The sequence below is a fragment of the Apodemus sylvaticus genome, chromosome 13 (assembly GCF_947179515.1).
Source record: "Apodemus sylvaticus chromosome 13, mApoSyl1.1, whole genome shotgun sequence".
NCBI lineage: Eukaryota > Metazoa > Chordata > Mammalia > Rodentia > Muridae > Apodemus > Apodemus sylvaticus.
Genome location: NC_067484.1, coordinates 25,927,547 through 25,943,552, shown reverse-complemented (window position 1 = coordinate 25,943,552; position 16,006 = coordinate 25,927,547). Strand labels below are relative to the sequence as shown.

The following is a 16,006-nucleotide window of genomic DNA, read 5'->3' as shown; positions in this document are numbered from 1 at the left end:
TTAAAATTTGACTTCATTTGACTTCATTTCCTTGAACAAATGACATTAAGTACCAAATTATACTATCATGGTTCTCATAGAAGTCTTAATGAATTTTTGGACAATTACTCCTTTGTATGTCTCCATTAACCATAATTATTTTATGCATATATGGATTGCTTTGAATGCTGTGGGCTTGGGGCCTGTTTAAGTAACTTGTTTGCAAAAACCTCACCTGCTTCTTGAATACACGTCATTGAAAATTACAATGAGGCAGACATGCAATAATGTACAACATAAACATCCATTCTTTCTCTGTACCCCCTGGCTGCAAATCAGTTAATGTTGTTTGAAAAATGAAACCTAGAGCAAATATTTAGGGTTGGCTGTTGGCTGGGTTTTTGTTTGTCTTTTGACAGGCCATTTCATTACTTATAGTCTGTAAAGAGAATCAAAGGAGTTTTGGGTTGGTTTGGTTTTTGGTTTTTTTGTAGACAAAAGTCTCTCCTGGAACTCACTACATGGACCAGGCTGTCCTTGAAGTCACAGATATCCATTTGTCTCTGCTTTCTGAGTGCTGAGGTAAAACACTTGTGCCACCTTACTGAGGGACCAATGAGCAGGATTTTAATCAAAAGTCTGTAGCCTGTGAAGAAATACACTGTGTTGTCAGAACCAGAGTTCAGTCTTCCAGCACTAAGGAGGCAGAATACTACAACCTGGGAAGTGTACGTATTTGGAAAGTCAGAGCAGTTCGCACACCCAAAGCTGTTCTTATTAGCATTTTATATCTGGTGGAGAGGCGTGTTTGATGACACTGTGTGGGATAATGTCAAAAAGGAACAACAACAACAACAACAACAAATCACCCAAAGAATATAGCTAAATTCATTTCCTATTTACCCTGTAACTCTTCTTTACTGTTAATAGTATTGCTTTCATTGTCTGAAGTCATAGGTATTTTTAATATGTGCTTGATAAATATACTATCTCTAGATTTCCTTTTTCTGTTACACTGTAAAGTTACACTGGATATAATTTTTTCAAGTTTTAAAAAAATGTTCACTCTCTGGGTATGGTAGCATATGGCCACCGCTGCAGAAATAGAGGCAGGAAGATCCCTGCTATCAATGCTAATCTGTCCTACACACCAGCTTCCAGGCCAGCCATGTCTACAGTCAGACCTTGTCTCAAAAATGTAATAAACATTATCTTTCAACAAGTGGAAGAAACCAAGTGGATTCTTTTATTATTATTATTATTATTATTATTATTATTTTATTAGATATATTCTTTATTTACATTTCAAATGTGGTCCCCTTTCCTGGTTCCCAACCCCTGAAAGTCTCATAACCCATCTCCACTCCCCCTATTCCCCAGTCAACCCTCTCCCACTTCCCTGTCTTGGTATTCCCTTAGACTGAGGCAGTGAACCTTCCCCAGACCGGGGGCCTCTCCTCTCTTTGATGTCCAACAAGGCCATACTCTGCTGCCAGTGTCTGGACCTAGTGGATTCTAAGAGTTACATTTAATTACATACTTGAGGTTTGCTATTTGAATTTGTGATTGTTCATGTCATGTCACCAAAACTTCCATGTGTTTTGTCAAAATGTAATTTGGACTCTAAGCCATTCTTCCATAGGTTTCAGTGTATTTTATTTCAGGATGGAGGAGAGGTGTATTTATAAATACCGATTAAGGATGCCAGGAGAACTGGCACATCATACAAAGAAACATATCATACTTTATTGGTAATTTGTCACTGAGCCCTCTGCTCCTCTGGGCATAGGAAATGACACTCTCCATCCATAGAAAATTTCTGTGGTATACATCTTGTGAGCGCCTTTCCTTCCTAGTGTATCACAGGTGTGATCACTATTCTTGGTTGTCAGCTTGATTATATTCGGAACTAAGTAAAACCCAAGTGGCTAGATACTCCTGTGAGAGATGTTTTTTTGTGAATGAATCTTTTGAGGTGGGAAGACCTACCCTAAATCTGATTCTTCTGACGTGGGAAGTTCCAGTTTAAATCTGGGCCATGACTGCCATATACAAAGTATATTTAAAAAAAAAAATGGGAAAGAAGAAAGCACTTGCTCTTTGCCTGTTTCCCCTCACAATTCCTTCATTGGAATTAGAACCCCATTATTCAGGATTCTTCTGGCATATACTGAAGACCATGAGACTTCCAGCCTTGTAGACTGAAGAAATAATGCATTATTAGATTTTCCATCAAAAGACAACCATTTTTGAAACAGTTGGGCCACTACTTGTAAGCCACTTCAATAAAGCATATATATATATATGCTCTTTTAGTTTTATTTCATTAAAGAGCCCTAATATAATAAATGAACACACTGTAATTTCACTGGTCATAATATGCACAGAAACATACATTTGCTAATGAACTCTGTGAAGGACCTGGGGAAGGAAAGTATAAATTTGCAAATTCCTGTATGGTCACAAAATAATGTGAAACTGTATTTTAATTAAAACTTCAGAGAAATAATTAGACATATCATATACATATGTAATATATGCATCCTTATTATAAATGTTGTTTAATTTATCAGTGATTACTTATCAAGTCTCTTAAACCCCTCTGGCTGGTTGCTAATAGCAAAAGACAAACTCAAATCTCAAGTACAAAATGCTACTTCTTGGGTGATGCCTGAAACAAAAGAATGAGGCTTGCCGACAGCTGCCTGGGGTCTGATTTGTAGTGAAATATTTACCCATTAGCTAATAGACTACAGGAACTTTCCTCAGCCTCAGGAATATATCTAAACTTTTCTCTCTGTAAAACAAACCATACATATAGTCTTATGCTTTTAAGCAGCTTTTGAAACGGAAAATCTTAAGTTTGAGAAATTCCATGAGTTTTGTTTTTGGTGTAGCTGTGGTTCACCAAGATATCAAATCTTCCATGATGTATTATTTATTAGTCTTAAAACACTGTTCATTTAAAGTGACATAGAAAATACATTTTTGCCCAGCTTTAGTAAAGATAGGCAGTATTGGTTTTTTTTTTTTTTTTGTGAGTAATTTAAAATTTGCCAGACATGAAAAAAATCATTTTCAAGTATGAACAAACTTTTTTCACAAAATGATTAAGGACAATGTCAAATTAGTGTGTTAGATCTAATACTTCATAATGATCTTGTAGACAATTATAAAAGAAAATCAGTTTAGAAAATGATTACAGATGATTTTAGGAAATTTAAAGTAAATGGTAACAAATGAAATATTAACTTCGTTAAATAACCTATAGGATGGCTATCAGCGTGGGCCAGTATATTCTACTCACCAATCTATCATATAAACCATTTGGATTTCTTAAATCACTGTAAACCTTCCCTGGCATCTTTTGGCTTGCACACATCATGAGCATGAAATTAATTTGGCACATGCCTATAGATGAAATTTAGGCATTTGCAATCATTATCTAGCTACATTCTATGCTTCTAGGAAATGAACCACTGGCTGCTTTTCAATTGCTCATGAAGCAAAACCTGCATTAGGCATGTTGTCCTAAAAGCCTGGGCAAAAGCTAGTTCATTTCTGCCTCACCTCCCTCCTAATACTAGTGTGACATGAGGAACTGTCATGGAGGCTGAGGATGAATGCTTGCTTGTGTGTTTTTGGCAAAATTTCAGCTACGCTGCTAATAAAATCCAGCTTTTGAATAGCTTACTCATGAGAATTCAAAAGTCCACTATGTATTAGCATATCTTCCTATCACATGAACAGACTACGCAGTTATTCTAAGACCCTCATTTAAGTACAGCAAAGAAGTCGGTAGAAATCTCCATGATGAAGGTCTCTCTAATGTCTCAATTGTTTGCCACCATGTATTCATTTTTTGGAAGAGAGATATCATACTATAGTTACACATGTAAGACAACCTTTGTATAAAACAGTGATTACTGTACAGTATATATACATGTATAAATATCCGCTAAGGGATGTGAAAATTTTTTCCATCATTGAGACAGTTGCAATCACTTTATCTTGTAGAAAAATACTATTTGACTCTGAAAAAGTAAGGATGTTTTATATCATCAGTATTTGAACTTAGTATTTTCTATACAAACATTAACTGCCCTCAAATTGAGCATATATACACATATACACATACACACATACATTCATTCACACACATATACATGTATATTTACAAGTTTGTGAGATATCATCAAATCATCATATTTTTTTTTGCATTTTTGTTTGTGTGTTCTCAACATACTAACCACATGTAAATTTTGAGAATTTTGCCGACCAGTGGTGGTGCACGCCCTTAATCACAGCACTTGGCAGGTAGAGGCAGGTGGATTTCTGATTTCAAGGTCAGCCTGGTCTACAAAGTAAGTTCCAGGACAGCCAGAGCTATGTAAAAAAAAACCCTGTCTCTAAAAACCAAAAATAAAATAAAATAAAATAAAATAAAATAAAATAAAATAAAATAAAATAAAATAAAATAAAATAAAATAAAAAAAATAAAAAAAAAGAAAGAAAAAGAAAAGAAAGAAAGAAAAATTGTTTACTTAACTTATTAAGGCCTTCCTTTAATACAGAACAATGATCATTAGTGAAAGGAAGCAAAGTTGTCAATTTTCTGCCATATGCATAACTCAATTCATCTCCATTTTATTCCCTTATATACAAAGGTCAAAAGGATTCACTGTATTTCAAATAAAAGTAGTATACATGAAATAAATGCAAAATGTCAGATAGGTATAAATAAAAAGTCAAAATAATTGTGTCTGCCTGGTGTTGACAAACAATAGCTCTTGCTTTGACATGCTGACTTTGAGTATAAAAATAACATTTTAATCGGTTTTGAATGCCCATTACAGGCATTTTTTTTGACCAAACATTAAAAAGGTCTAGGGCTTTTTTTTTTCCTAACAGAGATTGGAGAGTGATTCTATGACCATCCAGGAAGGAAAATAAAGAGATGATGGGGCATAGTCCAAACCTTTCAGAGTCCTGAAGAGGATGGGGTCTGAGAGGGGCCCCACGCCTTTCGCATTCCGTGCTTGAATTCTAAAGTAATACATAGTGTCGAGGCTGAGGTCCATGATCTGATGGGTGAGCCGGTCTCCGCTGATGGTTTCCATCATCCAGTCATCTATTGGTACATTCTTGTCCAAGGTATAAAACAAGATGTAAGCTGTGTAAATAGACAAACGAGACTGTTTGGTATACAGAATGCAGGATGCAGTTCTCCTTTCAAACACACACATTTCTTAACTATAATTTGTAATCATTAGTAGATGTCTGCAATCTATAAACTGCAGCATTCATTCTTGCTAGCAGTGGCTTTTTTTCAAATATTGCAAAATTTAGGTAATTGTTTCAGTGTATAGAAAAAGTACCATGGAGTAAGCCATTAGAAAAAAAAAACATATCTGTCATATTTAAAAATTGCTGTTTTTGCTACCTATAAATCCAGATTATGTTTTCCCTAATATATTAATATTACAAAAAATGTAAAACTGAGACAACATGTTTGCATAATATTTATGGCCATCCAATAAAGGAAAAAAGGTAATATTTATTTTAGCCATGCTTAAATAATAAAGATACATTGCTAAGTATAAAATGTTGAACATATTTGGAATACTCTATGGCAGAACAGTCATATTTTATTATTGCAGTGACCCTGTGAAGTTAGGAGGCCTGTGTGGTGCTCCCTTCACAAATAACGGTTGGTTGGCAAAGGGCTGGGGTGAGAGTCTCCACACTGTGCCTTCTAGCAGTGTTTCTTCTGTTCTACCTTAGGCAGGCAAATACATATCCCTGAACTAAAGATGGCATAGTTGTTATCTCAAACATTAGTACCTATCATTGGAGGGCTTTAGTTCTATGTTTAGCATTATGTTACTATAACACAAACAGCAGTAACTTATGGTTGTCTAATTTACATATGTACCCCAAACCGGTTTGCCTTATGTGATACGTATAGCTGAACATTAGTCTTATTGAACTTAGAGGGTACATCTTGAAAAGCATCAATGATTTTCATAGTCTTATGGATCACTTTCTTAAAATGCTGTTTCCTTTGAAATGCATTTGAATCCCCTGTGCCCTATCTGAACCATTGTGTATCTGCCAAGGTTAATTAAGAATTCTCATATTGAGTTTCACCTCTCCTCAGAAGTATCCAAATACCACATATGTTGTGGGGTGGATAAAGAGGGAGAGAAGACAGGGAGAGGAAGAGGGATGGGGAGAGGGAGAGGGAGGGGAAGAAGAAGAGGGAGAATTAGGGCACATGAACTTGGACAGAAGCATCTAGAAGTTGGAAAAGGTAAAAGAATATGATGGATGTATTATATGAAAATCTCAACTGTTAAATGAAAAGAAGAAAATACGAGCAAAAGAGAAACAAAAACTAAAAAATATTTTGTTTCATCTTATTACATTTATCTTTATAGTTATTAATGGTATGTGCATATCTGTTTGTGCACATATAAATATGTGTGGGTACTATAATACATCTGTGTATGTCAAAAATAATTTGCATAACATAACAATACATAATGCAACATAACAATACAACCTGAATAGGGAGCAATGTGTGGAAGTGTGGTACACAGGGCCATGGTGTTGATTGCTTGGCTCTCATATACATTTACAATTACTATTGTTTTTAAAAGAATTAAAATTCCATGTACATGTGAGCGTGTGTGCTTGTATGGTTTTGTTATGATATTTTATGGCATGTATATAATATTACAGGGTTATAGTCACACCCCTTACACTTCTTTGTCTCTTTTCTCTTCCTGAGGGTCCCTCCAGGCTTCTTATCTTTTCTTCTTGTTGAATTGAATACAGTGTATCACAATTTTGCTTTAATAAATTAATCATCCTTTTAGGTCTCTGATACTTCAACTGTGCGTGTATGTGTGTGTGTATGGGCATATGTATGGGTGTCTGTGTGTGTGTGTGTGTGTGTGTGTGTGTGTGTATGTGTGTCTGTAAAACAGACAAGGCATACTCATCTAATTGTGGTCACATTGGGAAGATGGACCCTAACTATACAGCTGCATCCAAGTCCATCTCCAGGATATAACATGAGGATTAATATGGCTCTTATGAGGCTTAGAGATTAAATAAAAGAGGAGATTTGTTAATATGGGCCAGAATTCTAACTTTTACATGGGAAAAAGAACATTTAGGCTTTCTTTTTTTAGCGTAGAATTCCAAACACATTCTATTGTGTACTTTGACCAGTTGAAGACTTATTTGATTTCAGAGTAAGGAGCATAGTGATGGAAAATAATTTTGTTCTTCATTGCATATAGTTTCTATCATATCTTGTTTTGATTCAGAAAATTTATATTTTTTTCTTATTACTATCTGTTTTTGATTTATCTCTATCAATAACTGTTTATAATGAAATAAAATATAAATACATCAAAAGCTACAAAAGTACTGAAGCAGAATCAGTGAAAGTAGACCAGAACTCCAAGAAATGGGACTAAAAAATTAATTGAAATGCACCAGCCTGAGTTTTCAAAGGCCTGGCACTCTGACAAGTAGACACATATGCTCCGAGTGGAGAGATTTTTATGTTTATGCTCTGCCTCATATTTATCAGCTCATATGAAAATTCTGTTTGCTATTACACTAAGAGCCATTTCCTAAACAAAACAAAACAAAACTTAAATTGCAATCACATTTATAGGCATTACATTATCTTTTCATTTTGAAAAAAAAACAACATAGCATTTGGACTGAGTTTGCCAACGGAAACTCCATGTTTCTAGTTTATCTGCATCACAGAAAGACTCAGTTACTGTTGTATGTAGTACTGCCATACATCCCTTGAATGCACATGTAGACAACAGTAGAGACCCTTTTAAATTGCAAACACAATGGTTCTTCTTTATGGGGTTATAATGTGCACATTTTGAGTTGTGTATTAGTTTTTGTGATAAATTAATTCTATTGAGATAGCTACTAAAAACCTGAATTAATCTAAATTGAATAGAGAAGGCAAACTCTCTAATAGAACTCCATTATGTTTTTTTAAAAAATACTAAATTAACATCATAGGCTTCTAATGGATGCTTTAATTAGGCATTTTTGTTATCAGCAATATTTGATAATATAAACTATGTCACTGTGAAATATTCATTATGTTCAATTTCTGTCAGTCAATATTAATCATTTTCCTGAACCTTATTATTGAAGAATGAAGCTAAGAGCTAAATGAGAAGTTAAAAATCCCAGGACAAACTTTCTTCATGTGTTGCACAAATATGTAAGGACGTTAGAAATTCTTTATATTCTATAATTGTCAACAAACCAGATTCCTTTTAGCCATTTGTATACAAACTGACACTCCATAGATGGTTGTCTTAATGGTCCATATGATAAAACACAAAATGCCTATCCTGATTGAAATGTACATCTCTCATTCAGGAACTGAATATGCATATGTGTGACCTGTATGAACCCTTTAGAAAATAACTCCCTCAGTGGGGAACAAGGAGAGTCAGTTAGAGGAGATGAGGATATGAACCACGATGCTGAGATAGACACTCCACACAGAGGCAAGAGCAGCTGTGAAGTAAGCAACTGTAAGCAACAGAGGTCAAGACAGGGCAAGGTTGGGAGAGAAAGCTGGACGCTTACCAGTGATTTTCCCATTGGCTTCCAAGGGAGGCTGCCAACTCACAATGACAGCACGAGGCTTCCCTTCTCGAGTAATGACTGTCAGATCCTTGGGAGCAGAAGTTGGGGCTGTGAGATGAGACAGAGACAGGATCTTGTCATTGGTTGTGGTACTTGGTCCTGAAGCTAACAATCAGCATCTATCACCACGTAGATCATGTTTCTTCAGCCTTTTACAATTAGTCACAACTATTGGAATGATACATGTCATGGTGTAGAATTGATATTTTACCATGGAAGTTGAGTATCTTCCTAAGGTGTGAGTATAGAGAGGAACCACTGAGCTAAAGAATGGAATAGGGGATTTTAAGTGAACTTACAGTCATGTATGTTTGTAGAAAAATGTATGCTTAGTGAACTGAGAAAGTGCATATGTCTTTCATTATGGACACTATTGCAATTGCCGTTTATAATTGAAAAAAAGGAAAACCTACTGAATTCGATGAAAAACAAAACAAAACAAGAGAGAAAATGAAAAACAAATGGACAAAAATAAAACAAGTCAAAGCCTGTAGCTTAAATGATATGGTAAGTATTTTCTAAGTGAGAACAGAAATTGAAAAGCAAAAATAGAAAATGCATGTACTATAAGAGTGATTTTACTTCAGTGTGGCATAAAATAAGATAGCAAGAAACCCTGCCCACTTCAGGTCTATTTCTCTTAAACAGTGTTCAAAGTAAAATGTCAATATATTTTAAAGTAGGACCAAATATGCCCAGCCGATCCAACATCTTCCGGATTTCTGCTGATCTGTTTATAACCCGTTGAAGACAGTTTTTCTTCTAAGAACCAATCGATGTTCCAAGTCCATTATCTGTTGTCTCATTTTTATCATTAGTTTGACACAGGCAGAATCAGAGATATCTTGTCTCTGTTTTCTGCAAGAATTTTCTGGTTTCCAGTGAATAAGAGAGATAGAACTTGATCTCTCATTGAACCCATTTCCATTCTATTCTCCTTGGTTTTCCTAACCGTTATGTAGGATAGATACATCGGTAATTACCTATACAACACTACCAGAATATCTTTCTATGTATTTATACATATGAAGCAAATAGAAAGATACAAATCATTCCTATCTGCTATATTTATTTTCTCAAAGGCCAGTGGAAGTCTAATAAATCCAAATTTAAGCTAATTTTGATAGGCTGACAATGCCCTTAACATATTTAAAATTTCAAAGAAACCTGGGAAAGACAGTGGGCTAAAAAAAGAAGAGAAGAAGAAAAAAGAAAAGGTGATGGAAGAGAAGAAAACACATCAAGATGCATTATTGGAAGAACAGCATAGATTTATAGCAAAATATCAGAGGTAATGGCATCTTACAAAAGGATTATTTTCTTAAACATTTCATTCATGATATCTTATTTCCCATGAATAGAAAAATTAGATATAGTTAGAAGCTGGTTTAGATATTATACAAAGCATATAAGAAAAACTGTAAATTATAAAGAAAATCTAGGGATTTTAATTAGTCCTGACTTAAAACTCAAATTAATGTTTATTTAGAAAATAGAAAAAAAAGGGCGATGATGAAGTTATTTCACCAGTCAGCTGTGGTATTTTATAAAGGTGAAAACACCACCACCAGCAGCAACAACACTATTCTTCAATTTGTTCTGTAATATTATACTGAGAAGGCAGTTACTCAACATACCTACCTTCTAAGTCATCTGTTTCAGGTGTGTATTTGTCTTTATCTTAACTGTGTGCATGATGAATAGAAATTTTGGTAATAGAGTTAGCGACTCAAGCATTTACACTTTCTCTATTTCCCCAAATATGTGGGAAAATTGGTTAATGGTTCCTAAGGTCCACATGAGTACCTAATGATCCCTATGTAGGCTATGATTAGGTATTTCTTTATTTGTGAAACTTCCCCCTAATTTTCCAGAGTAAATTTGTACTTTGCGCTGTCTCCTATAATTTCAATATATCCCAAAATTGGTGACTGCATTTCTTATGTTATTTTATTATTCCTCTATATATTTCTCGTTTAAAAATGATTTTAATTATCCCTAGTATAGAGGCTATATATAATCTTTGTCTTTTATACCTAGTACCTATGGCAGGGCCTGGAGGTTACCAATGAACTTTTTATTTATACTTTGTCTTACAAGAAGAACAAATCCCTTCCTTCTCTTAGGCCATCAAATATATGTAGATTTCAGTATTTACATTCTGTGCATGGACAGACTTATAAGTTTGTAGACAGAGAAATTACACTAGGCTTGTATTATTGGGATTGCCATTATTCTTCTGTCCCTCCTCCTTTTCAAGAAACATATAGAATTTTCTTTTGGATAAAAATACTTTCTCTGGGCCAAATAAGCATCATAGCTATATTTATAATCTAGGATATTTGAACCATCTTTTCTTTAGTTTTTTTGCCACCTATCTTAGGACATAACTATCATGTTTTATCTTCTGAACAGTTGAATATTAATTGATACAAAAAATGAAGGAAGACATGATATTTCAGAATGTTAGGTTATAACACCATGAGGGTAGTTATAGTTGTTTTTAGCTATGGCTGGTTCCTTTTTGGCACCATTGCTGATATTTTTAGTTAAGCAAATCAGAATGAAAGATTATCCATTTGGACAGAATGAAATATTTTAATTTAAAAATTTCCCATTCACCTTTATGTTTACTATGAGCTACTTCAGCTACATTCAGAGTTGGCAATGAAGTCATAGAGTCTATATCTGATTTCAGAATTAAAGCAAATTCTCAAGTTATTCTATCCACCTCATTTCCTCCTCACAGTTACAGAATCTACAGACACTTGTGAATTACTTCTTTCTTCTCATCATCGCCTAGGGATCTCCTCCACATGCTATTTACACCTTTGTTCAGATCATTATCTGAGTTGACAATCACTGTTTCTACTAACCACAGGTCTCAAACTTATTATCTTTTTTGTCTGCACTGGGACTCACCATCGGTGTCTCTTTTGGGTTAGGTAGTTGATTAGAAAGGTTAGGGTGCATTTTGCAAGCAAGCTGCTGATGTGCATTTTATGGTTATGGATGATAAAATGGATGAATTTGTTTGCTTTCAGCTGTAAAGACTATTCTTTCAATTAAGTCATATCTGGTGCTGCTCTTTCTAGTTTTTTAAAAAATTGCTAGTTTATATTTGATTACATCTATCTTTTTTGGAGTAAAAGGAAGGAGGAGATGATATTTTATGATCCTGGTAGAATGTAACACACTTGGCTGGTGCTAACTCTTCTAAGAAACTACAGACATTGGCATCAATGTCAAAATTAATAGAGAAAAGCTTAATAATATATAATAAGTAAACTAAAAGAGAATATGTTAAAATGAGACTATTTAGATTTTTATAGACAGAAGTACCTACAAATTATAGAACTCTAAAAATTAATGATTGTAATAGCATTAAAGTTGCAACACCAAGGTACAAATTCTAGTGGAAAAACAGCAATTTTGTTAGGTTGACAACTTTATTGGCAAAATATTAAAGTTTGAAAATATTTAGAGTATATCACACACAAACACAATATGAATATCTAATCAATTAAAATTGTTACTATTATGATTGGAGAGGTAACTAAGTGGCTAGGAGTGCATACTTTTGATCTCTTTCAAAGTGCATAAAGGTTTCCCATTATTTTATACTCTTCCCAAAGTATGTCCAAGTGAAAACTATTTTCTATTCCAGCTGCTGAAGTTAGAATAAATATCCAGGAGTTTAAAATTATAATGTTTTACTTTGTCTCAAATTACCTGATACCACTCAGGACTATTGTTCAAAGCCATCCTAGTTTCAGATTGCATTCACTAACCAGCTAGATTCCTGTCTATTACTTAAACCCACTGAAGAGAATTCACATTCAGATACCACAAGTTAATGTTCTAAAGAACACATTGTGAAAAACAAAACACTGATCAGTTATGCAACCAGACTGTTTAATGTCTTCAAAAGTTCTCTCTTCTATAGGACTAGAAGAATATCATGAGATGCAGAAGGCCTGTGAAGTGTACGTGACACATTACTTCAAAAAGGACAAGGTACACTTTTGAAACCATACAAATTCTATGCCTCGATTTCCACAGAATTAGTGAACGCTGATACCTAGGCCAAGCATGGGCCTTGGAGGACAACGTCTCTTCACATACCAGCTTCGTAGGTGGTGGCGTGTGCGGTCATGCTCCATGTGCTTGACCTTCTGTTCTTGGTCACCATGACTGAGAACTCATACATTGTGTTTGGCTTGAGGCCAGTCGCTGTGTAACTGAGTGATGTTGTGTCTTCTGACTATACAAACCAGAAGCAAGCAAAGAAATAAAAGCAATATGAAATCTGTGAACTCAGTACATCAAGACATGTAAAACAACTGGCAAATAAATCAGACAAAAGTAGATCCACTTCAAAATAGCTGAAGTGCTGGGCCTATTTCTCTGTCATCCAAGATACACTGGTGGGCAGTGCTTCTGAGACTTTACTGATTAGAATCAAGCAGTGTAGTGTTCCAAGGGGAAGGCAGTTAGGTAACTCTCCTGAGCCTGCACATACGTGAGACCCAGAACAAAAGCTGCTTTCAACTTCATTCAACACTTTTCTAGCGGGACCTGAAGTTGATGTCTTTATCATTGAAACCTTTCAGTTATTTTTGTTTTGTTTTTGCCTATTTTTAGGTTAGTGTTTCATATTCTCTACTGATCACCATCATTTCTCACTACAAACAATTAATTAGTTTTCTGATGCATTATAGTGATGATGATGTTTTAAAAAGACTTAGTTTCAAGTTTTAATGCTTCCAAGCATCTATTGATCTCTGAAATGGAAACACAGTAAGGGTGTTTCTGTGTTACATGAAACTCTTCGTTCATGGATGGTTCACATTTAAGAGAACATGTATGGAAAAGGAAGCGGTTGATCAGAAAAGGAAAGCATACTGGATAAATATTAAAGGACATAACTATCGCAGAGAATTGTATTTGACTTTTGTATATATTCTTTTCATTAAAAATAAGTTTATTCACAGTAGTACAAAATAAGTAAATTGTGTCTTTCTTGCTCACTCAAGAACAAAAATAATAAAGGGGAAAACAGCTTGCTAGTCTCACAGGTGAAAGCTTATTTTCTACATGACGACACATTTTAAACTATGGAAATCTTTTAGAAACATCTTTGTGCTGCGTGGTAATTATAGCTTTGTTTTCCCCAAGGTATCTACATTCTATTCCTTTTATATTTAAAAAATGTATTGTGTATTTACTTCTGAAAAAAAAAGCAAATCCTTACTCCATTGGTTAATAATATACATATCTCCTTTTTTTTACAGTAGTATGGCAAAACACTAACTTTTACATTTATTATTGGTTAGGCCACAGCTCTAAAAAGCCTATGTATTTTTACATCAAATAAAAATTGAAAGAAACTAGTAACATTTTTTCAACGTACCATTCATCATATTATGTTAAAGATCTCAGAAACATTTATCAGAATGTTCTCTCTGTATAGTAATAGAAAGCTTTTGCTATAATGAATTCTTCAACCTGAACATACATTGCAAAATCATATCTGGTTGCATTTGTGAATACAGAGTACCTGGGTAATCCTCTCTGAGCTTCCATTTCCTCAGTTTTACGTTGATGCTAACATGACAGATATTATTTTATCATTTGCTGTGTGAAATAAGTGAAGTAAAACATAGTGTCTGGCCCAAAGCAAGCATTAATAAATTTTACCCACAATACATTATACCTTGTTTCATGTCAGCTTTCATTATATTAGTTATATTAAATTCCAGAATAAGTTCTATCTTGGGGAAGAGAACAAGTCTTACACAACTGCTTATATTCACAATACATCTGATAAGCACTAGGTTACTGTCAATAATTATATTTCGAGTGGATTTCACGTAAAACAGAATGTGATTAAATCATTGTAGAAAATAAAAAGAAGTTCATATTTTTGTAGAAAAATCAATATAGTGATTTGAGCAATCAGAATATTAGTGTCAGAATTACTGTCTAATTTGGGAAAAATGAGACTCAGTGTTATGATAAAACATAGCAAACCCACCTCTTGAATCTATATTATTTGACTGCAAATGTGCCCTTTGTTCTGAAATGAATATCTTGCTTATCTTATAAAGCTATTATGCAATGAAAGATGACATTTAGATATGAACATGGTTTAAAAAGCATAAAGTACAAACCAAGTCATCTATTACAAATAACTGTAAAGTTTATTATACATCATTCTTGAAGACCAGTTATCCTTTTCCATTTTCCTTGCTATTCTACTACCCAACTCTGTCCTAGAGACTTCTTCATCTCCGTGTGTGGATGTAGAAGTGTGTGTGTATGTGTCTGTGTATGAGTGTGTGAGTATGTGCATTTGCATATGTGTGCATTTGTGTGCATGCATATGTGGTGTGTATATGTGTATTTGTATATGTAAATATGGTTATTAATATTAAATTAAATAATGCCTTTAGTCATTTAAGTTGATCAGAGAAGGCCTAGTTAAAATATTTTCTGGGTTTACAATTCTGTGTTTGCTCTTCTAACTATTTAACTCAAATTATTTGCCTCAAGAAATCTTGGCATTCAAATGATGCTGAAAAAATAGAGACAGTTTTTAAAAATGTTATTTCACATTCTGGCCAAGTCCCTATGGTCATTCAGTAAAATGACTATATCTCCAAAGTAGAGTAACTATGAACATAAGTATCTCAAAGAGGGAAACATAGTCTTTTATAAAAATAAACTTAAACCTGAACCATCTATAGGTAGAGATACTTTTGAATACTCTCATATGTTATATTCTTTTGCTTTCCTGACATCTTTGTCTTTCTTTATGGTTCTGCTGAGTCTAACATCTAATAATATAAGGAGATGGATTGCATGCAGTGTATCTCTTATCAATGATATTGCATGGACTTCCCTGGGGAGTTTTTCCCAATACCTGGTCTATGGGGGCAGCAATATCAAAAGTAACTGTATGTTGTTGTCATTGATATTGTTTATACTGCAAATTGTCTCATCCTAAACCCCAATGTTTTGACCACTTAAAAGATGAAAGACACTAAAGCGAATCTGGCATGACTGTGCACAGACAGAGGGAGAGTTGTGAAACCACTGTGCTTTTGCTCTATCTCCAGATTTAGGGGCAGAAAAATCTCTGAAGACAGAAGCATCTCCCAAATTCCCACTGTCTTGAGAAGAGATTAAGGGATATTAAGGGATACAGTAGTCCAGTGGGAGACAGGATCTAAATTCTCCTTTACAGCCATTCCTGGGGAGTGGCAAGCACAGAGATACAAGTGAGTATTGGAAGGGAAGGGTTATGCTACAGGATTCC

General features: G+C 34.4%; 1 protein-coding gene across 1 annotated transcript in view; it reads right to left on the bottom strand.

Annotated features, from left to right (window-relative positions):
- Dcc (DCC netrin 1 receptor) overlaps nt 1-16,006 on the bottom strand; it is a 1,165,761-nt gene that overhangs the window by 112,964 nt on the left and 1,036,791 nt on the right. Inside the window, exons 18-20 of the mRNA XM_052155825.1 lie at nt 12,811-12,949; nt 8,626-8,733; nt 4,958-5,152 (exon numbers count right to left, since the gene is read on the bottom strand). Of these exons, the coding sequence (XP_052011785.1) occupies nt 4,958-5,152; nt 8,626-8,733; nt 12,811-12,949 (442 nt within the window). The remainder of the gene's footprint in view (nt 1-4,957; nt 5,153-8,625; nt 8,734-12,810; nt 12,950-16,006) is intronic.